This window comes from Chelmon rostratus, chromosome 11 (assembly GCF_017976325.1).
Source record: "Chelmon rostratus isolate fCheRos1 chromosome 11, fCheRos1.pri, whole genome shotgun sequence".
NCBI classification, from domain to species: Eukaryota; Metazoa; Chordata; class Actinopteri; order Chaetodontiformes; family Chaetodontidae; genus Chelmon; species Chelmon rostratus.
The window spans coordinates 25,502,672-25,524,486 of NC_055668.1; the positions used below are offsets into that span (position 1 = coordinate 25,502,672).

A 21,815-nucleotide genomic window follows, 5' to 3' on the forward strand; every position below is an offset into this window, starting at 1 on the left:
GTGCAGAAAGCCTCGATTACAGGCTGTAAACTGGAGTGGGAGAGGGACAGAGAGTGCTCGCTGCGATCAATTACATGCTGTGTGAATGGGGATGATAACTTTCAGTAAATACAGGCTGTGTCACTTCATACCGTGTGGTGTGTATACATGTAATGATGCAAACAGGCAACATATCTGCACACCTTAGATTTTGGAAGGTTTTCTACATGTAATAACTGCAGGCAATGTCAAAAGAAAGAGTGTATAAATACATTACTGTGCAGGTAATCCACACGTCCTATGTCTTATTTCCTAACGGTACATTAACATGGCACTATGTGTTTGAGAGGTAATAATTACAGGCTATATTGTCTCCTGACAATAAGACAAGTTGATGGGTTGCTTGTGGTACAGTAAGTATACACATCTTCATTTCAAAAAGTGACTGTGTGTGTGTGAGAACATGAAGGAGAAGTCATGTTAATGGATGTGTACATTAAGTACAGGCTGCACAGTTAGACTCCGCTCAGATCTAAACTCTCAGCAGCAACTGTCACCGCGTCAGCTTCCTCTGCTCTCGTTTTACCCTCCTCCATTGCTTTTTATTCTCTGCTCCTATTCCAACCACCCTACGCACAAATCCCTCCTCTTTCATCTTGCCATCTAACCCCCCCATCCTTGCTTCAACTCTGCTTGCCTGCCACTTTTATCTTTTCCTTCCCCTCTTTCCACCCTGCTTTCTCCTCTTTTCCTCCAATCCTCCTCTCCACTCCAGTGGTCCCTCTGTCGTCTTTCTCTGCCTGTCCTTCCTCCCTGTCTTGTTTCATTTCACTTTCTTCCTCCCCGGCTGGCATTTCCCCCCTCTAACCCTCAGCCAATCTCTCTCAATTTATTCTTTCTGTGCAGCCTCCACCTCCCTCTGCACTCTTTTCCTCAATTTATTTTGGCCCATTTCTCTCTCGGTTTAAAACTCATCTTCCCCCTTTTGTTTTCTCTGTACCTTATTCTATCCCCTCTCTACTGTTGGGCACAAAACACTACTTCAACCTCCTTTTTTTGGCCCGCCGCAGTATGAAAGCTGACAGGGTCATTTATGTGTTGACACTCTCATGACTCTCATGGTCCTTGACACTTCAAACAACAGCATCATTTTTCACATATGTTCACATGGAGGTAGACTCCATTGCGTTCCAAGTGGAAATTGGGTCATTGCAGCAGCATGAACAGAGATATTGGTTGTAGAACAAAGTGTACAAAAAGGAGGGGGGGGGGGGGGGGTTCAAAAACAAAAACACAGACCATCTATATCAAGATTTTTTTTTCAAGGTTTAAAAAAATGTAATGAATGCAAAACCAATGTTTAGATTGTCCTTTAAATGATAACAACCTGGACCTTATTTGTAGCATTAAATACGCCAATTTACTCACCCAGACAACTTTGGTGGCATTTGGAGTCGTTTTGAAGAAATTAGCCCCAGAGGAGCGGCGCGTATATCCGTATAATGCGAGTACTCGGGGCATCCATGCGCAGCCTCTATATAACGCATAATCTGCGGCAAAACTCGTTCATATTCCAATATTTTGTTATGATATGCTGGTGCTATTCCCCTCTGAGCCCATGGTGGCATGTTATCAACATCCAGTGTCTCTAGACAACTACCTCTGACGTGGATGATGTCATTACCGAACGCCGGGCGCTGCGAGCAGCCGGCCACAACACGGCTGACTCTGCGGCGGTCGGCTACGAATACGCAAGAACGAACCATAGCTGTGCCAAACTACAGCTAAACTAGCCGACCGCCGGCTACTCGCATTATACGGATATACGCGCCGCTCCTCTGGGGCTAATTTCTTCAAAACGACTCCAAATGCCACCAAAGTTGTCTGGGTGAGTAAATGGGCGTATTTAATGCTACAAATAAGGTCCAGGTTGTAAAAAACGAAAGTTATCCTTTAATTCCAGTAGTTGGAGATTGCTGAAACATTTGGGATTTTACATGCAAAAGTTTTTCACGTGCTGTCGTACATTTATGGATGACAAAAAATATCCTTATAGCCACAGAATTTGTCTGGGTCTCCCGCCTTCCGGTCTCAGCCCTTTTTTTTACTGCCCTGCTTCCTTTTTAAAGGGATGTGTTTCTGTTCTTAAATGTTGACTGAAGTGCCCAGAATCCCCAGAATAAAATCTGATGTAACATCAGATGGCTTTGGATGTGCTGTAGAACTGCTCCTCAACACAAACGCCTACATCTTTTTGTGGGCTTTTCATTACACCTCCCTATCCTCCGTTTCTGTTCCAGTTCTCTCTCTTTAACCCAGCTCAGTCAGCAGTACTGCAGTCATTAGTGGAATTACTTTGGGGTTTCATCTCAGAGCTTTCACCCCTGTATAAGTACTCCCACTGCTAGTATCAAAAGAGAAATGTCGTCATACCAGCAGCGTCCAAAGAGGCTAGCTACACTGAGGAAGTACTTGTTACATGAACGTCGCCTAATATGTGCCAGCTAATGATCTTTTCAGAGCATGTAGGCACATCGCTAACACGCCTTCACACAGCTCTCACGACTGGTGGTTCTACAGTATTAAGGAATGAGATGTGCCGCATCAGGTTTCCTTCCTTTCTTGTCAAAGTTCTGCAAAACAATAAAACCAACCAGAGCTTGGCAAACTAACAGAACTGTTTTAATTCCTCTACTTTCCTTATGATAGAATGTTTTTGTCAACTCATTCTCTTGCTAAATGTTCCTAATTTTGCATCAGTACCACCTTAAAATAAAACAGCTATTCCTAAATGTGAGAAAAGGCTACTCAAAACTACATTACACATGAACATTCTTCTCCACTTCAGGTTTGGCATGTAAATATTGACTCAATACAAACCTACAAATTGTGTCTGTGGCCCCAGGTTGAATGCATACTTGTGTTGTTTACCTTAATCAAGGAAAATTTTGTTGTTTAATTTTCTTTAATCGCAGATTTGAATCACAGGTTTACAGATTTTAGACTATTTTAGTTAAACAAATTCCTGTACAGCTGCTTGTGTTTAGACAACATTTAAGATTTGAGGACTTTGTTTTGTTCAATGAAAAAAGGGCACAAACAATTCTTCCTTAAAGCACGATATCAAGTAAAAGCGTTGTCTTAGTATTGGAAACTGCTATCGTGTCGGAGTTATTGTAAAATGTCAAATGATTCTCTGCTCCATTTATGCAAACTGCTGATCAAAAACTTCAGTGAGCAGCATGTTTTAAGTTGCTGCATCTCAAAGTTGCCTAATTCATCTTCTAAATAGTTTTCCTCTTGGTGTCACCTTAAAATGATCTTCATCTTTTATTCAGCAAGGTTCACTTTCAGTAGAGTGGAGATGAATGCAGTGTCAAAAGGCATCTGGGAAACAGAGTCTGAAGAACATTTATACAAAATCAGTAATTACGTTTTTGGTTACTTTGTTACAGAAATATATAAGGCGACATTAGCTGACTGCTGCAATCAAAATGCACATCTTTCACTATTTGTACACTTAAACGTTCGCACCACAACAGTTTTATTTTAATGAAATGTAGCATTATTTATTGACACGTTTCAAGTGTTAAGGTCATCAGGTTTTACACAACACTCCAGAGGGCAAGGCTGACAGTATATTTTCTAGGACAAATTAAAAGTTTGAATATTATAGAAAAAAAATTAAAATATAGAGCTTGTTTAAGGAGATTTAGATGCTTTACCTAAATAAAAAACCCAGAACAAAACTGCTGTTATGTTCAATTCCAGCTGGGTTTTGATCTGATGACATGTATGAGCATCTTTGTTCTACCAAATTGTTTGTCTGCTAAATCATTGCAAACAACATTTTCTTCTACAAGAACAGGTACATTTTAACTTTAGTCAGCTTTGTCAGTTTTACTATTTTCAACATTGCGAGCTATATTCTGATAACATCTGCACAACAGTCATACCCTTGCCCTTGGCAACAAAAAAGTTATTCGGGGAAGTTTGTTGTTGTCGGTGAAGGTGTGAAGATTGGTGTCAAAATATTGCCAACAAGTCCCTGAGCGAGGGTGTCAAACTGATTTGTGAGCCTTTGTGATGCACTGCATTACATTTGTGTGTGCAAAACAAAAATTTCAATAACTACTTGAGCTTTTTTTGTGCTTTAGTTCCAGCCAACTTGTACATTTTTGCAGGAAATTACAAAAGGACAACACAATAAAACTCAACACAATATGAATTGACTGGAGGTCAATAAATTATTCAACTCTGACAGAAATTAATGCCACGTGTAGGTGCTGCATCAGTGCAGCATTTAAGATTGCTGATGTGTTTTGAGAGCTTGTTTATACTTTAATCATATAAAAAAGAAAAATGCAAGACAAACCCTTGTTTCCAACTTAACCATGTGCAGCGCTGTCTACTGACAACACATGAAATGAAAAGCCCAGGCTTGTAGCCTGCAGCATTCAGCAAGTCACTACTTGTAAGCTGCTACACTCACAGATCATCTCATCCTTGACTACTGAGTAAATGACAGTGTCCTGTATTTGTCCTTAGGATATCATCTTTACATCATCACTTTGTTATTCTGGTTTGCCCTGCACAAAATTGTCTACTCAATGATGGCTCACAGTGCAGATGCTATTAAAGTACCATTTTCAGTATTAAAGTTAAAACCCTGAGCATGTGCAAGCAAGAATTACAGGCACAAGCTATTTTCATGTCTTAGAAATCAGAATATTTCAGCACGTCCCAGGAACACTACCACTTCAGAAAAAAATTTAATTCACAAGACAAGCAACATGCAGCCAAGACTGTATAACTGCTGAGTACATATAACATTACTGTGCAAGCAAAAATGCTTTACTGTAGATCTATTTGGAACCACAGAGTGGAAGGATTTTCTGATCATTTATGAAATTCACAATCTAGAGAACGAAATGAAAGAAGAAGCAGGAAAACACTGACACTGGCCTCGTGTATTTGCTCAGAGATACCTCGGTTTTCATATGTTTGGACATTTTACATTGTGACTTCATAAAGCCAATGAGAAGACATATTGAGTAGGTGTTATTCTGGAAAATTATCTTTTGCATTTTTTTCATTTTTCCAAAAGCACAATAAGATGTATTTGTTTGTCAAAAACACAAAGAAAAAAGTAAAAATTTTTTGACATAGAGTCGCCGTACGAGCCGCGACAAGTGAACTGTACTTGACCTGTTATTCCTCTGAGCGGGAGGCTGGTTCAATGTGTTCTCGGAGGGGAGTGTGTGTGTGTGTGTGTGTGTGTGTGTGTGTGTGTGTGTGTGTGTGTGTGTGTGTGTGTGTGTGTGCTGTCACTGAAGTGAGTGTATGTGTTTCTTCTTGTAAGTGGTATTTATGATTAATGAGAATGTTTTCTGTCACCCATGTGTGGATGATAAATGGATTTGAGTGCTTTTACTATGCATATCGTACAGCTTACATTGAATCTACTCTATATTCTACACATACTGGAATAACTTGTGTAATGTTAACACCAATAAAAGCAATAAAAGCCCCCTTCAAACAAGTTTGAAAACATGCTGTTAAATTCAAAAGTAAGGACATGTATGTATGAAATGAATAAGAGGTTACACCTTGTTTATTTAGAGAATAAAGTTGTATGATTTTATAATTTATAATTCTACTGACTGATATTTGCAGATTGTAATATGTTCAGGACATAAATTAGATTAATGCAGCTTTATGATTTGGTAGAAGTCACATTTTCTTTTCTGTTATTTTGTTGTAAATATAAAGGTCTGATAAAGACTGATTACGAAAATTCCATGTGTTGGTTCTCTTTATATTTGCATATTCTGTAAAAAAGATGAAACCATATTACATTACAGGATGACACGACTGACCATGGTGTCTTCATCAATGGTCTTCAGAAGTTGGTTGGTCTACCTGACTATGTGCTAAACTGGTTTCAAACATACATGAAAGGGAGAAAGTTTTGACGTCAGTCTTTGAGGTCATGACGTCATTTGCCGTCAGGAACACTGCAATCATCTGCTGCTGGTTTGCTGGAGGTTTCCAGCAACAGCTGAAAGAAAATCTGGGATGTAGCTTTGGCCAATTACGTCCCAAAGCTCTAGAACACACAATCGATACATATTAGGGAAGCAGCTTGCTGAATATTCTTAAAAGAAAGCTAAAAACTTTTCTTTTCACTTAAACTTGCTGGACTGAAACAGTTGAGCTTTGACATAGTCTTATGCATTGCAGTGCTTCCTTTAAAGTGTGGTATGCTACTTTATTTTATGCATTCTGTGTACTCTTAACTTTATTTTGTTACCACTGTTCATGGGGTTTTATTTTCTATCTTATGCTAGGACTTTGTGTGTGTGTGTTTTGTTTTTAACCCCCACTGCACCACAAGGTGTTTTTCTCTCGGGCACGTTCTGGCTGTGCCCGACACAGATAATATCCACAGTGAGGTTCAACCCATGGGAAGACGTTCTGGGGTAAGCTGAAATAGACTTATTTCGGCTAATCAGGACCAGGGGTGAATCTGTGTCTGGGAAAATTGGGAGACTCTGGTATGCTCATTTGCTTCAGAGGAGCTGATTGGTAGAGTGTGCACATGAGTTCTTGCCTATTAAGTTTCAAATTACTGATTGCGACTGTAGTAAAAGAAGAAAATAGTTTTGGACCTTTGATTCTTCTTTTTTCATCCTTACTTTTCATCTTATTTTTATTATTATTATGGTTTTGACTCTCTTATTGTACAGTCATTTTTTATCCGTTTTATATTAATTCTTTGTTTTTTTTTCATAAAACTCATTTGACGCATGTGATTTCTTTGTTGTAACACTTTGAGCAGCAATTTTTCTAACAAAGGTGGTCTACAAAGTTTATTCATTTTACTCTGTATGTGGTATTTATTAATTTGTGATGTCTACTTAACCCATGCCAGCTTTGCAGAGTACACATGACACAATAATAAATATCTCCATCACGCTGTATATGCACTATAATTGTGACATATGTTGTCACAGTTAGAATTATACAATTTCAGTGCTGACACACTGGAGTCTTTTCTGTAAAATAATGTACATGGGTTTGTATATGTGTACATTAAATAGGCTTTGTATTGTATAATACCTGTTTCTCTCTGAGTTGTGTATATGTACATATTAGCGCTACAAGCCGCTGGGAGCAAAATGTAACAGAGGCTTTAGCCTAGTTCCCTCGCATTACTCAAAACACCTCCTCCTCCTCCCCTGCATTTTATTAAACTCCAGTGCAAAGGTGTCCTGAAAACAACTTTTACCCTGTTCACCCTCCAGTGTAGCTTCAATGTTCTATACAAGTATCACAGTCTGCTCTCGTTTCCATGGAGCCTTTTTGGTTTGTTCTGGGATTACTTTTCAAGACAACGTGTGACTTGCAATTTGTTTCACAGAACAGCTGTGGTATCGACCAGTTCACAAGATGAAGACTCTGGAATCCGTTTCCAAATGCACAGATGGGATTGGCTCGTTGACCTTGTTACTTATACTAGTCACACATTGCCTACACATGATACAAACTGCATTCGTTGAGCTTCTGGGAACTGCATAACGCTGCTGGTGAGGACGACAGTATAAAAGAAAAGCCACTAGATAAAACTGAATGCATTTTCTATTGAACGTGTTTAGTAAGTATTTATTATATGTATGATGTTTAGTGATGGTGCTTTTTGACAGAAACTTTTCTACCCTCTTATCTTTGACTTTTTGATTAATTTAAACACAGCTCAGGGCTGTATGTGATCTCATTTACGTGACAACAATTCTGCCATGTTTGCATGAGCGGGGAGATCTGCTACATCAAAACAAATGCTGCAACAAATGACAAGTGTTGAGTGAAAGAAAAATCTCTGTAGTAACAACAAAAATCTGTCATCTGATGGTGAGGAAGGACAATTAAATGTATCCATCCCAGTTCTGAGGATTACAATCAAAGGCCACTGTGTTGCAATGCAAGCAGGGTCCGAAATCAACATCCACCAAAGGCCAAATGTGGGTACATTTTTTCCATTTGACAAGTTGATCGCAGAAGGCTATCCACCGGTGGGTCGATGTTTGCACCAGACATACACAAACACTAGGGATCTGCGGACTGGCTCTGATGTCATCCAAATCTGCATGCACGCATAAATTATTTTCTCAGATTTAGAGATCTGAATCCTCTACTGGTCCCTGTAGGCCATAATGCCTTTTAAATTATGTCAAGCAGCACAGGCTTTTCATGTGATTTCTGTGTGTTGTACTGATAGAGGCCGCTCTCAGTCATTTTATATGTCACTGCAAAATAACGGGAAGCATTTAAGCCCCAGCACTAAAGAATGCAGTTGAAAACAGACAGAAGAGAGGAAACTCCCCAGAGCAAACAGAATTAAACTTTTAGCTTCTGAGATGAATTTTTTAGACAGCACTGATGGAGCCCAGGATTTATCAGGAGGACAGCTGCTGTACAACAATGTCACTGTATGAACCTGGACTGCGTGTGACCTTGAATAATCAGTCAAGTTACCCTGCTGCACACCTACCCAAAACCCACCTGCTATTAATCAGAATGTTAACTATCATGACCCAGGCCACCCAATGCGTGGCTCATCCAGGCTGCCTACAGATTTAACACACACACACACACACACACACACACACACACACACACACACACACACACACACACACACACACACACACACACACACACACACACACACACCACTAAACTGGGCTCCCAGGATCCCACAGATCTCACAATCGAATGTCTAACAATTATATATTTGAATCTACAACATTTGTTAACAGCCCAAAATGTTAAAGCAGCAGTTAAGACAAGAACAAGTCTAAAGAGTATGTTTCCCTTCAGGGACATGCAGGACTGGACAACCTGATAGCAGCTGGAGTTTGGATGTGGATGTGCTCACAATAGACCAAACATTGTGAGAGTAGTCTCCAGTCATAACTGGACTACATGTTACATCTGGCTACAAGAGAGCTGTTTGTTACAGTTTGAATCTTTACACACACAAGAAAACATTTTTCAGAAGTGTTCTATAAGGTAGACAACACACTTGGGTGATTGTTGTTGAATTTAGTGTGTCGTGCAGGAGCTGTCTGCAGTCTGCCAAAAGTAAACAGAAGGATGACAAAGACAAAGGAGGAATTACAAGAAATTAGGACCTCCTGCCAGATTCAGAACCACAGATCTTGTAATGACAACCTCATTGCATACATTGGTTGGAACACAACGGCTGTAACAGAAGTAACTAGTAAAACAATCCTGCACTACAGGTGCTGGATTGATCGGGGCTGAGGGAAAGGTTTCACAGTGACATTTTCTGCATTGTGTGAAAGACTAACAAAAAGAGCTCATCTCATAATGCACAGTTGTTTTTTTTTTCTTTTCTAGGAGGGATTTATTTTTAGGGAACCTAGAGGGGGAACATGCTGTACAAACATAGATTCATACAGAGGGATGTTTTCACATGCACCAATTTTTTTGTAAATATGGTGGGAAATATATCCACAAAGGGCAAAGACATGAGAAAGTTTAAAATCAAACCAATATTTAAACCACCAAAAAGATGAATTTACTAATTCATAATTTTCATTAATTTTAGTTTAAATATGAAAAATGTTTCAACACCTGGTGAATGTGTGGATGAGCTGCTTTTGTTTGATTGGTTCCTACCTTGTCCATCTCCCCACTCTTCCTCTTGCGTGCTGAGCGGGTGATTTTGACGGTGACAGCGTTCTCCTCTCCCTGCCGTCGCAGAGCCATCCGATTTGGCTGCAGAGGGCTGAAGGAGATCTCTAGCTCTGGCTGGGGGAAGCGGCTCGTCCTGCCGTTCTCTGTGGAAATCTCGGAGGAGTCCAGCACTGACGGACAGCCAGCTGATCCCTGTGGGGCCACACATGATTTTAGGGTGAAGGGTCACTTCATGGTCACTCGGGAGAGAAATGTGTCTGGGTTGAGGATGAAGGCTGGTCTGCCTGGTCATATGAGGTGCTGAGGTCAGTTGCCAGAGCAGCCGAAGTATCTACACCTATGTAACGGTTGCTGAGCAACATAGCATCCGAAAGGGTTCAGGCTGCCAAACGTTGACTGCCCACTCATCACTGGCAACCTCTGAAATGCTTATGTGCTTATGTGTCTTGTAAAAGATCCTGCACAACAAAGCCTTCATGGCATAATCAAGTATAAAAAAAACTGCAAGAAAGAAGACAAGAAAATATAGCAAAGTAATTCAGTTGGTACTGTTCTGGAGGTCTTGAATTAAATTAACAGATTTCAAAATTGCTTGATGCAGGTTTGTCTTCATTGCCCTGTTAAGGCACAAGAATTAATCTGACCACATCTTAAAGCAGAAATGTGCACACCTGTTGTGAATGGCTGCACCTAAACTGGGACAATCTGTTGACGTCTTAATGTCATAATGTTGGAGTTACATGTAAAAAGATTCCGTCTCTGCATGCTGTTTCTCTTCCGTACATCCTCCTCTACAATTTCGGTGAATTAAAGGTTTATTTCAACCAAACCATAGTTGCTGGTGATTGTTGGAACAGGGGAAAGATGAACGAAGAAGGTTTTTGTGAGGGTTTTTTTTTTTATTGGTGGAAGATGAGACAGCACCGACATCATTAAGTTAATTTAAACACAAGATACTTGTGCTCAAAAAGAGGATTCATTCTCAGTGAAGAACCTTGGAGCCCTAATCTGCCTCTATACCTGCCAAAGAGCAGTGATTCCTAACACGTCTCTGGGGGTCATCAGGTGGATACCTCCCTTCAACAGTGTTTCGCCTACTTAGTCCCACTACACCTCCAGGAGGCTAGGCGGTGAACTCCGGCGTCCCAGAGTCACCCCCCCTAGTGCCAGTTCACACTGCTCCTACACAATCCAAACAGCACTGCCACGTTCACCTGACCCAGAGATGTTCCACGTAGTGGCCAGTACCGATGCTACCATTTAGCTAATGCTAATGCTAACCACTAAGAACAACAGAGGAAGACAATACCGTTCCGATGCTACCATTTAGCTAATGCTAACCGCTACCTGCTAAGAGGAACAGAAGAAGACAATACAGCTAGATTCACCTATACTGTTAATGTTAACTGCTAGACCATTACCAATCATATTAAGAACTAACTGTCATAATATCAGCATGTCACAGTGCTGACGAAAAAAGCAGACAATAAATTGTGGTTTTAAAATTATAATAATAATAATAAAAAGTTTAATAAAAGTTTAAAACTCTCAGTTTTACTATTGAGTAATAAGTTTGAGAGGCCCTGCTATAGACCCATCTTAATGACATCTCATGAGCTGACCTGACTGCTGACAGACGCTCTGGTATCCCTCGTTCCTCGTGCCTTCCCTTTCATGGTTTCACTCTTGGGTTTCCCTTCCAATACAGCAGGACTCTCATTCTTTATATTCTGTCAAAGGAAGAGCAAGACATTGAAAATAACATAAATCATGATTAGAAGTATAAAATACAAAACATGTTGATATATTTCATGTATTATTTGATGATACATTTATATGCCTGTTGCAACCAAAGCAACTATTGGGGGATTTGAGATTGACCAAGCTGTACAGAAAACAAAGAACAGTATCACATGTATTCTAAAGTGTGTCTCCTGTTTCTGGAGCAGAGCATTTCTTACATGCAGTTGCTGTTAAATTGACAAAGGTTAAAGACGAGCAAGCCTCGTTCTACCTTGTGGTTAAGCTGTACTCAAGTTCAAAATAAGAAATTCAAAAAGATCCAAGTCAAAGTAACAGTCTGTGGTCTGCTGTCCACATTTTTGTTCACTTTGAAGATGGAGAACACCTGAGGACAAACTATGAATAAATAAAGTGAAGGTGATTGCCCAGCGGGCTATCACATTTTCCGTGTCACTGACATGTAACTTCGTGCTTTGAGTGTAATCCATGAATTCTGTTCCTCTCTTTCATTATATTCACAGTCACATTCTCACTGCGTAAAAAAGCACAAACAATTTTTGACAGAAGCTTTAAAAAGAAAATGAAAAACAAGGATTCAGACTAAAACACCAAGCAACGACCATACTTCAACCATATCTGTCCTGCGCGCTCTGACGTGTTCACTCGTGAGCCAAGCACAAATGGAAAAACAAACATCAGCAAGAAGAGATTTCAATATAAAACAGCAAAACTATGCTGCTGCCTGCCATCCTCCAAACCACAGGCATCTTTCACTTCAAGTACAAACAATAGCTATAAAGCTGTGGATTCAAAACAGAAAATACAATCACTTTCAGTGTGTATGTATCTCACTTTGCTGCTGTTTGGAACACAGCGAGAATTTGGATGGACACCACAGAAGTTCGTCATGATGCAGGAGTGGTTTTGAGGCAGGGATTGTTCTTTGATAATAAAAAGGCCATCTTTTAGTGCAGTATTTCTTAAGACTGACCTGTGCCACCGTGTCCTCCTGTTTGGCTGATGAGGCCTTGAGCGCATCCTTCAGTCGTAGGATCTCTGCGTCCCTCTCAGACAGGGCAGCCTGCATCTCTTCCACGCCGACACCACTATCACCACTCTGTAACAGGAAGTTCATGGGCACTGAAGATGATTTCTGTCAATTTTGATTGCATGCTTTTCAACAAAAATGTATTCCAGAGCTTCAAACCATTAATGCATTTGAAAATCAGATGAAAAGACCTATTCAGACTTTACAAGCAACCAATAGTGAGGAATCTCAAATCATTGTTTTTGGACTAGAAAGCTGCTTTGCATCACCAAAATTAAAAGAAATATGCAACTCAAAATTAAGGACAAAGCACTAATTATTCTTTAACACTTCGTCATGCATATTGGATATACAAACATACTGTGATAAAAAAAATCCCTTTTCTACACAAAGCTGTTGATCAGGGACAATGTACAGCTCATTTGTAGGGAGAAAAAAAATTGCCTCAAAAGAATCATTAATTAAACCTTCACAATAACACCAATACTAACAATCTGATACAGCAGATATAGTTCTGTACTCAAGAACTATTAAGGTTCAACACCCAGTCCTCGTAGTGACTGATGTTTCTGCACTGGACTGCCTGATATCAAAACAAGCAAGCCGCCATTTACATAAATGAGGAGAAGAGAATACAAGAAGCATCGCCCTATAAAGCCTAATTCAATACATTCATATTAAACTAGCCAGCAGTTCAACATCTTAACCCAGCTACGTCTAAAACATGAATAATCAGTATAAAATATTATGCAGTGTGATAAAATGCCTTTTTTAACCACTGGTTGCAAAAAGTATTCTTTGTGCATGAATCTGAGTCAACATGACCTTCAGATTTAGAGTGAATTTTGAGGAACATGGCAGCATCCTATTTGAACTCTTTCCTGTTGATTAAAAAAAAAGAATACATTCTTTCAATAGTCTTTGTATGATGAGCACTGCAGTTTGGATATTTCCCTGCTGCATGAGGTTTTGTACTCTTTTAGACTTACTGAGTATCCTTCATGTCATTTGTGGTTGTTCTGATAGAAACGCCTGCATAAAATTAGCTGCAATTCCCTCCAAAGTTTTGCCTAATACAAATTTTTAATTCAATCAATATGTCATATGAGACATTGAGCGTGGCATCAGTTTAATTTGGTGAATCGTTACAGCCTACCCTTCACGCTGTCTGTTCTGTAGCTGTCCTAGGGAGGCTGTCTGGTCACAATGCAAGAAATTATGTTATTTTGAAAACCACACAAAAGCTCTATGAGAACAAAAATGTGAGAGAGCAAAATGCAAAATCCTGAGATACAGCGCCATGTTAATGCTGATTCACCAGAAAGGGAAAGGAACAAGTCAAACTAGAAACACAAATCTCTAACTGACAAAACTGAAAGAATCTCTGCACTAAGACTTTGCTGGTAACATTACAGAAACCCATTGATAAAAAGAGCAAGGAATTCCTATTTATCTTTATCTGTAGAAGTTTGACCCTTCTTTCCCTCCCTCCCTTCTTGAGGGCTTCAGTAATGTTGCTGTTTGACAGATGCTTTTCAGCCTCCATGCCAGCACAACAATAGGCTTCTGCTGTCCCAGTAAATCCCATCTAAAAGGTAAATCAACAGTGAATGAAATGGGGCAGAAAACTGTTGATGCAGTGCACTCTGAAGGTTCAACCTTTCACTTAAGTTTCACCTCTGGCTAAACCCCGATCAATAATGTCACAGCAGGTGTTTTGCCTTGACGGATGATGAGAACCAATTGCTCTGACATCAGTAATTGGAGTGTCTTCAGAGGTTAAACATACTAGGACGTTTCAAACGCAGGAGAGCAGCAACCTTTTTTAGTTTTTGTTACCAACGGTTTAAAAATCGAAAAAAGCCTAAGGACTTTATGTACAAGAAGAATGTTATCTGACTAAGACATCAGAGACATCACTTATCCTGCTCACTCATATTTTGAAATAGTCACTTGTGTCTTAAACAACCTTCTTTAACCTTCCTCATCCATCTCACCTTTAACTCAAGTAGATGTAATGCTTTAAGATGAGTCTCTTTGATGTAAAATGCAGCCGCTTCTGACAGTTGACATCTTCAGTGTGTGGTCCCTGTATCGCTGATAATCTTTATGCCATACTGACCTCTTGTGGCGTCTGTGTGGTATTTTGGCGTAGCTGTTGGATGAGCTTGTCTTTCTCTGCTTGGCTGGTGAGAAGCTTCTGCAGCTGGACTTCCAAAGCAGCTACCAGAGTGTCTCTCTCCTTCCTCCACTTCTCCATGGTTTGCTCCTTCTCAGCCAGCTGGGATGACAGGGACTCCTGACAAAGAGAGAAGTGTACATAAAAAATAAATGTAAAATACTGGTTTGGAACCGGATGTGTTTGAGAGTGAGAAAAAGGTACAGAAAGAGACTGTTAAAAACTGTAAAATCAGAATATTATCACCCTATAGCCAGGGTGGGAGATCAGTACGAGCCACCAGACAAATGCTGGTAAATGAAAGTGCTTGGTTAATTTCAGACACAAAAATAATGACTTCATTACTAACTATTGAATTTGAACATTTATCTGTCAGTGGCTGGTAGGTGTTCAGTCTACCAGCTGCCAGTATAATACCAGTGAGGCTGAAATTACACCATTACCACAAGTGTGGCAAAAAAACATAATGTTACCCAAATCAAAATCACTTTTCTTCTGTGCAGCCACCAGCTTGTCAGGCTCAGCTCTCCATTGTGAGACTTGGTACAACTTTGTGCAAGGTGGGCTTCTTTTAGCTCAGCTGTTCTTGAACATTATTGCCAAAATAATGGCATGTTGACATGTTTCCGTTGATGTTTAGCATGTTTGCATATCATCCCATTCTTACCAGCTGGCTTTGCTGTCGAGTGTAGCGTTCTCTGTCTTCAACAAATTTCCTCATTTCCTGGTTCCTCTTGTCCTCCGCCTCTTTAGCTTGGCCAATCAGAAACAGCTTCTCCTCCAGCCACTTTTTGCGTTCTGCCTGGTGTTTCTCTGTACACAGCTGTAAACATTATTTTTTTCAGAGGATCTGGAATTTGAGCTGAGATGTCTGACAAAATGCACATATCAATAAAAACAGCGGCACCTACATTTGTCTAAATTAAGTAGAAACATAAGACAAGCTACCCTGATCTGAACCTCATCAGTCTTACTAGATCGTATAAAAGAACCTGAGCACATCTATGTGATCATGGTGAGTTGTTTATTTACTGTAATTCCTTGTTGTTCCTTTTTTTGTTGGAGGATGTGATGCAAAGGAGGAATACATAGGAGGAATATTGAAATAGTGTTGCACCAACTATGTGGAAGACAAAGAACACCATCATTTCAGCATCACTGCCACAGTCACACAGCAGGTCGTGCCTTGTCAAGGAAGGCCTCAAACACATCATGCAACAACTTTTTTTGCTGCTTGATACAAAATGAAAACTTGCACAGCTCTCATTTTACAAAACTAATCAACAAGAGAAGTCTGTCTGATACTGTATAATTAGAAAAAAAAATACTGCAACCCTACTGACAGTCTTCACACAGGTCAGTAAAATATTCCTGATTTACAAACTTGATTAACTAGTGATCAATAAATCATCATATTCCTGTTGGAATGTTATCTTATGTTATTCATTCAAATTGCAAAAATGTATTGAGAACACACATTTCTAGTTCTACCATCTAATACAACATTTGAAAATAACTTCCCTTCACTACCTTCAAGCTTTCCTGAGCCTGGGCAGCTTCCTGCTTGGCCACATCTGACAGGCCGTGGTCTTGGCGGTTGGTGCTGTTTCCACAGTCCTGCTGCAACAAGATCCCTTTCAATTTCTCCACTTCTGAAATGGTTAAAACCAGAAAATTGTTCAAAGATGAAAAAAGCACTTTTTATATACCTTTCTCTTCTCTAATCATGTCCACAGGTCAAGATTTAAATCTATAATAGAGATTGTATGATTACATAATATAAAGTAGGACCAAATATAGATTTATTGTCTTTGCATAAGTGACGACATCTCCATTAAGTAATATGAATCTATTTATTATTTAGAATTTTTATAGACTGAATGATTCAATCGATTGCTACAAATGGCTTGCTACAAATGGCAGTTGCATGGCGTTATCTGAGTCTGTCATCTCATTTCTGCACTTTACCTTTTTTTATCGTGTCAGTGAGTAATCACAATGAAACGAGGACCAAATAAAGTCATATTTTGGTGCCCCTGCTTTCATGTGTGTATCTTGCTGTGGTATGACATGGTTTTCTGTCCTGATAGTGATCCAACACTGTTTCACTTGACTTTAGCGTCCAATTAAAATAGTTAGTTTCCTCCGGTCTCAGTGTCCAGTCAGTTTCATTTACTGTCTTTTATAAACATTCTTGTTTTTCTGCAGTTTGCAAGGATAAGAGGATTATACTAAGCGGTCCATGGGCCAAACCCCCTTTTAATTCAAAACAATGAAATCCACAATCTGTGTTTGCTTATCATTTTCTGTCTGATTTTTCAGATCCCATGTCTTACCACTGGAGAGCTCCTGGATGAGGTTAAGTTTCTCCTCCAAGACCTGTTCCATCTGGTCCTGCGTCTCCTCCTGCTCCGTCAGCGCCAAGCGCATGTCCTCCATTGCACGCTCCTTGGCTTCAAGGTCTGTGAATCAATAAAAACAGACCCAGGCACTCACACAAAAAGGTACAGGTTCACATGCAGCACTCAGGAGATTCAGTTTGGCCACCAGACAGACAGACTTCAAGACTGGTAGGCTATGAAACTGAATGGGATACAATCATTTACCTTTACAGGCCTTCTGATAGAGCTGGAGAGTCTGGTCAGACTTGGTGTCGGATGATTGTTCCTAGAGGAAGGGAGGAGGTGGAGATGAAGAGAGGAGGGAAGCATGAAGATGGCACAGCAGCACTCCAGTATGGAGGCAGTTACGGGGAAATCTGTTGGATTGCTTACTGGCACACAACAGGACGGGGGAGCTTCTCTTCCAGGGCAAACAGAGCTAAAACCTTCACAGATTTGGTAGGGTAAACGGAAAAGTGAAAGACAGATTATCTCACCACTCTGAGCTGCTGGATGGTTCTGTCTCTATTGGCGAGGTCAGACTGAAGCTGCTTCTTGGCTTTTTCCATGTCAGAGAGCTTCTGCCTCAAAACCTTTTCCTCTTCTCTCATGGCTGAGATCTTCAAAAAAGGAAAGTCATAAACAAAAGTTTATACATTATAGATAAATTAACTCCGGCTGTCTGCTGCTTATATCAGCATCCAGTTCATATGTAGTGCTGTGGAGATCTTTGTGTTCTCTGAACTCTGAAATGAACTCAAGTCTTTTTCTGGGCCTTGGAATATTTTAATGCAAGCAGAACATGTGAGACCTTTGGAAATAGAAAAAGAAAAGTCAAATCAAAGTCAAAAGTGTCTACCATGGGCAGCTGTGTCCTGTTTGTGCTCCATCGCAACTTCTGGAGACAATCTGCTACCATCCTACATGGAGCAGCGATATACACTGACCTGAGTGTGTCGTATCAGCTTCTGTCTCTACTCTGCCAACACACTGGGTCTATGTTTCCCACAGAGCATCCGCCTCTGAAGCATGAAATATATTTGTAAATGCATCAAAACACCAATTTTTATTGGCAGTTCACTTACTGACTTTGTCGTACGGCACATACGGAAAAAACTAATTGTTTTGTTTGTAGTTAAGAAGTGAGGGAGCTAAACAAGAAGACCAAAGAGAAAGAAAGCATCTGCTGTCACATCCCAATGAGCTGCATCAAACCCACAGCCGGACAGGTATTTTGAGGCCAATACTGACATTAATTTTTAATTAATTTGAAGTACCTATTTGAGATTTAGATAAACACATCTAAAAAACAAACAATGTTGATACAAATCCCTTAAATTTGTTTTGCTATTAAGAATAATGACCAACATACAAACTGAGTGGGACATTTTAAAGCCGAAAAAAAATCAACTTGTCAGTGTCTGTAACATCTCCATTTCCCTCACATGGGATCGAAAAACTTAAATGTTATTGATTTTATTTTATCTTTTATAGACAATGGTGACACCATTTTTAAAGATCAGTTTTAGCTGTCACTGGAGAAAATTCACTGTTCAGAAAGTCACCTGACTGCTTCAACACAACTACGGATCAGTGCATGACTGGCTTGAGCCTCTGGATATATCCACTCCAGAGCTTAAGCATTGTTGAAATGTACTACTTTTGGAAAATGGCATCTTATTTTGGCTAAAAATCTTTCATCTTGCCAAAGTAGTGCCGACCATTGCTGAAAAACCCTGCTGAAACCCCAAAAGATACATATCTTTGCTGCATATTGGCACCAACAACTTAAAAATCAACTGCTTACACATCTGTTTTTAATGACGATGTTTTTTATTATACGATATTAACTATATTACATTTATTATACATGTACCTCCTTCTGGACCTGCTGCATCTGCTTCTTGTAGTCCGCTAGTTTCTCTTTAAGGTCTGAAGTGTCTTCCTCTTTCCTCTGAAGGTCGAGACTGAGGCTCTTGGCTTTTTCTGATTCCTGCTTGGCATTCTCCTTGTGTCTGGGGGAGTGAGACAAGAAAACAATGAAATGCTACCAGTACACTGTGGTCCATAGCACCACCATTGCTCTTCAGATTCTTTTAAGCTTTGTTTAAACCCAACCCCACAATGCTCAACACAAGAGACATGATATCCTTTTGCATCATCATCTATGCATGTATGTTATTACTGCTATTCTGTGTCTTTTGGGCTTCATTTCACATTGCTTATCAGACACTTTCTGTCCTAAAAGACGAGCAGGAAAGCAGCGGCCTACCATTAAAAAAAAAGGGAACTGAATGTCTGTAATTCTGTTGAAGAACGACTTCAATATGGGAAGCATTTTGGTCTAGCTTCTTATTTTGCTCTTTTTATTTTACTGTATTAAATTGTGTATGTATTGATATTTTGTTTATTTAGACATTTGTACTCAGGCTAAACAAAAATTGTGAAATTCAAGAGAGTTGAATCCAGGGCAATTGGACTTGGTGAAAGATGTTTCGCCTCACAACCAGGTGGCTTCTTCAGTTCTAACTGGCTAACAGTCTCTGGTCCACCTCCTCCTCTACGACACCACTTGTCCTCACTACAATGTTGTCCGTTCATTCCTTCCCAGCAGATTTAACGACCTTAAAGCCTGTCATTCATACAGCCAGCCACACCCAAGTGGTTTCAATGACCGTGATAATGACCCCACAGAGGTTAAATAGTGGGACTCCCTGCCAGCCAGTTAGAACTGAAGAAGCGCCTTGGATGAGAGGTGAAATGTTTTTACAACCAAATCCATTTGCCCTTGATTCAAGCCTCCTTTGATAAGCATGACTTGAATCTTCACCAACAAAAACAGTGAAAGAAAATAATCTGCCTTTAATAGACTGGCTCTGGGAATAAACTGTCTCTGTGATGGGAAGTACACCTGAGGTATTACACTGCAAAAAAGATGACTGAAAACCAGGTGTTTTTCACTGAAAATTGTAAATTTCAACTCTCTGGGTTACAGTTGAGGGATTTTGCAGATGCTCTTATCCAGGGAAATCTATGACCAGTGCTAAACCAGAGAGATATTTATTTCCTTCTCTATTATCAATACAGGAATATGTTTAGCTTTGGGCTGACCTGAACTGTTTAACCATATGTAAAACCTGTATTTGTTAACTCACGATTAAGTGGTAAGTCCTGGGATACAGATATATGTAAAATCAGAGCCCAAGTTTATCAAAAGGTCTGATTTTGGGTTATAACACATAACACAAATTTCCAGAAGTGATCCGGAACTGAGGGTAATCCAGAATGTCAGGGACAGACCGGGCAGATGGGTGTTCTAGAGGGTTGGGCTTGAAGTAGGGCTGTCCCCACATTCTACATTGCACATGTCACTCAGCTGTTAGTCTGGGCCTGACAGAGCTGTAACCCTGGGCTAAGTGTAGCATGAAAGGTACAAAGTAAGTAGAGACACTTTCAGTATTTTTAGAGTAAAACCTAAATTCTCTAATAAAATGTTGCACTGTAAACAGATGTAGTTTCCTGTTTTGATATAAAGGAAGTGATGGTTACCTGCTGATCTCCTCGGCTTTCTTCTCCAGCTCTGCGTCCTTCTGAGCAATGGCTTCATGTGCCACAGCCAGGAGTTCCCTGCGCCTTTCCACCTCCCTGTGCCGGGCCTCTTGGACCGCATGGCTCTCCTCCTCCTCCCGTCGCTCCTGTGCCTCCTGCAATCTCCTCTCCAGGGATGTTATCTGGGCCTCCTTTTCCAGCAGCTTTTTCTTCAGCTCTGCCTCTCTCTCTGCAGACGCTTTCTCTAACTCCGCTAGCTTCTCCTCCACCTGTCTGTCCTTTTGTGTTGACATTCTCTCTCTCTCTGAGGAGGCTTGCCGAGCTTCAGATTTGCTGGGATTTGCTCCAACCTCAGTCTGGAGATCAGTGCTCAACCTCTTGAGATCTTCTTCAGCAGCAGAGCTAGAGGAACAGTTTGAGCTTTTAATCACAGCTTCTTCTATTTCTGCCTTGAGCAAGTCTGCTGTTTGCTCCCTCTCGCTGAGCTTTTGTTTGAGATCCTCTAAAAGTTTGCCAGAGGTTGCTTTCTCTTCACCCAGTTTGTGTTTTAACTCCTCCAGCTGCTGTTGTGAAATCACTTCTTGTTCACGCAGCTTCTCATTAAGAACCTCTACCTGCTTCTCAAAGGCCTGTCTTTGTTCCTTAAGTTCTGCTCTCAGTTGTTCCACTTCTTCTCTCGAGGCATGCTCCTGGCATTCGAGCTTGGATCTGAGCTCATCCAGTGGCTGCTGGGATATCTCTTCTTGCTCCCGAAGCTTCTTTCTCAGCTCTTCAGCTTGCAATTTTGAAGCCACTTCTTGCTGATTCAGCTTCTCAGTAAACTGTTCGTGCTGCTGGTCAGAGATCAGCTGTTGGTGTGCAAACTGTTCTTTTGCCTGCGCTAGCTGCTGCTCCAGCACCAGCAGTTCTTTGTGTTTGCATTCATTTTTCTCCTTTTCCTCAGCCAGATTCTTTCTAAGCTCTGACACTTCTTCCCTCAGCTGATTACTCTCACCAGATGATGCTGCTGAAGTCTGCACTTCTTGTTTCAGGCTTTGAACTTCATGCGTCAGGGAGTGGATCTGGGAAGTTTTCTCCAGGATCTCCTTGGAGTGTTCGTCCAGTTGTGCCTGAGCAGTTTGGAGTTGGACAAATGCTTGTTCAGCTCTCTCCGTCTCGGTGGTCACCTGTGGTAATTCCCACAAATATCACTTGTTTTAGTCTTGTAGCAATA

The 21,815-nt window shown here is 40.4% G+C and overlaps 1 protein-coding gene across 1 annotated transcript in view; it reads right to left on the reverse strand.

Moving 5' to 3' along the window:
• LOC121614025 (kinesin-like protein KIF20B) overlaps window positions 1–21,815 on the reverse strand; it is a 54,150-nt gene that overhangs the window by 18,117 nt on the left and 14,218 nt on the right. Inside the window, exons 20-30 of the mRNA XM_041947789.1 lie at window positions 20,603–21,768; window positions 18,930–19,068; window positions 17,551–17,673; window positions 17,279–17,339; window positions 17,009–17,134; window positions 16,203–16,324; window positions 15,340–15,495; window positions 14,616–14,792; window positions 12,437–12,562; window positions 11,325–11,432; window positions 9,685–9,894 (exon numbers count right to left, since the gene is read on the reverse strand). Of these exons, the coding sequence (XP_041803723.1) occupies window positions 9,685–9,894; window positions 11,325–11,432; window positions 12,437–12,562; window positions 14,616–14,792; window positions 15,340–15,495; window positions 16,203–16,324; window positions 17,009–17,134; window positions 17,279–17,339; window positions 17,551–17,673; window positions 18,930–19,068; window positions 20,603–21,768 (2,514 nt within the window). The remainder of the gene's footprint in view (window positions 1–9,684; window positions 9,895–11,324; window positions 11,433–12,436; window positions 12,563–14,615; window positions 14,793–15,339; window positions 15,496–16,202; window positions 16,325–17,008; window positions 17,135–17,278; window positions 17,340–17,550; window positions 17,674–18,929; window positions 19,069–20,602; window positions 21,769–21,815) is intronic.